Source organism: Frankliniella occidentalis, unplaced genomic scaffold, assembly GCF_000697945.3.
Source record: "Frankliniella occidentalis isolate FOCC.00 unplaced genomic scaffold, Focc_3.1 Scaffold36, whole genome shotgun sequence".
NCBI lineage: Eukaryota > Metazoa > Arthropoda > Insecta > Thysanoptera > Thripidae > Frankliniella > Frankliniella occidentalis.
Window position 1 is genome coordinate 1,185,051 of NW_026267166.1, and position 1,822 is coordinate 1,186,872.

The window sequence follows — 1,822 nt, forward strand, 5'->3', positions numbered from 1 at the left end:
CAGTTTAAGCATGTTTTTCTGAACTTTAACTGGAGTTTCAGAACACTGAAACTACCATATAGACACACTTGAAACCCTACTTGTGACTAAGACTCGCATGCACTCTATCTGCATTATAAGTTGGGAAAAAACTTAGAAAACTGATGCAGTCAAAAGTGTAGATCCTTCCACCCGGGTCCCCCTCTCCGCTTGCTGGAGTGCACGGCGGAGCTGAGCTGACCCTCCCTTTGCTTTTGTTGCAGGTGCTCGGGTTGCAGAGCGAGTGGCAGGTCGCCAAGAGGTCCTTGAAGAAAAGCCCCGAGGTGAGTTGCAAGGGGGGAAGGGGGTACTTCCACGGGAGCTTGGCCGCGCGGCCCGGCGGCTCGGTGGGGATTGGGGGGAGGGGAGGGAAGGAGAGAGGATTGAAAAGGGAGCTAGACAGCCAGGGACGTGGGGGGTGAAAGGACGAGCGGGGATGAAAAGAGAGACAGTGAGATGGGCAGGGGAGATAATATCAAAAATGTCCAGTGTCTGCGTCGTCGTCAGGGGGAGAGCAGAGGCGAGCGAGCAGGCGAGGCCGGGCCCCCGTCCGGGAGGGCGGGTCGGACGCTGGCGCGGCCTCCCGCCCCGCAGAGGGCGCATCAGTCAAGATAACCCATTCATTCCTTCGCCCCTATTCTTGCCCCCTTGTCCACGTCGAGAGTCCAATTCCAGGGCCTCACAATGGAGGCCGCGGGGGCGCGGCGGCGCGCGCTGCAGGAGGGAGGGCGGGCACCCCGGCAGGGTCGCCACCGCCACCACCGCGCCGCATAAAAGTTTCAAACGTTGTGAGGGATTCGCACAATGCCACATAATGCGGCGCCATTCCAGGACAATTGGCTTTCCACTCTACTTGGCGGAGGGCAGGAGGACGCGCGGCGCGGCGGCGGCGCTGTTTGAGACCGCCACCCCCGCCGCCCCCGAGCCCGCACCCGCGCCCAGACATCATCTCGATTCCACTTTACGATCCGCATTACCTCCTCGCGAGCGCCGGCGCCCGTACTTTGGCGTGAATGGCAAGTTTGGTTCTTGACGGGCTGACCTTTCTACACTCTCTCGCCCCCTCTCTGTCTCTCTATCAGTCTATCCCCCCCCCCTCTCTCTCTCTCTCTCTCTCTCTCTCTCTCTCTTTCTGTCTCTCTCTCTTAGTCTCTCTCTCTCTCTTAGTCTCTCTCTCTCTCTCGCTTAGTCTCTCTCCCTCTCTGTCTTTCTCTTCGCTGATAAGAACCCTGGGCATTTCAATTACCTCAACGAGGAGGCTGGCGTCGTGGCGCGCAGCGCTACGTCGGCCGCAAAAAAGAGACGGGAAGGGACGCGGGGGGAGCTATGGACTCTCTAAGCTGATTGCAATCGGAAGGGAAGGCCGCCGCGGCCGCTGCTGCCGGCTGGGCCTGCGCCCTGCGCGGCCTGCGCTCGACCGCAACCAGTCAACGGGGACCTCTCCTCTCCCCGTTCTCTCTCTCTCTCCGTCTTTATCTGTCTCTCTCGCTCTCTCCCTCTCTCGCTCACCCTGTCTCTGTCTCTCTCTCGCTCTCCTTTTCTCTATGTCCCGCCCTCCTCAGCCGGCCTGGTCCTGCTCTGCTATCCGCGGGGCTTTGTGAGCCAAAGCTGCAGCTCCCCGGTTCCATTATGCACACGCAGCCCCGCCCCGCCCCGCCCCGCCCCCGGTCTAGGAGACGGAATAGGGGATAAGGAGATGTAGGGGTACGACTGGCATCGCGGCGCACATCGCCAGCAGCAGACAGAGGGGTTGGGACGACGCCTAGCGCCGCGCACGGTCTGCTGAGCTCCGCACAACGCCCCG

The 1,822-nt window shown here is 61.1% G+C and overlaps 1 protein-coding gene across 1 annotated transcript in view; it reads left to right on the forward strand.

The window, feature by feature from the left end:
* The window catches only part of LOC127749164 (uncharacterized), a 57,878-nt gene that overhangs the window by 54,438 nt on the left and 1,618 nt on the right, over nt 1–1,822 (forward strand). The window contains exon 3 of the mRNA XM_052266280.1: nt 243–302. Coding sequence (XP_052122240.1) covers nt 243–302 — 60 coding nt within the window. The remainder of the gene's footprint in view (nt 1–242; nt 303–1,822) is intronic.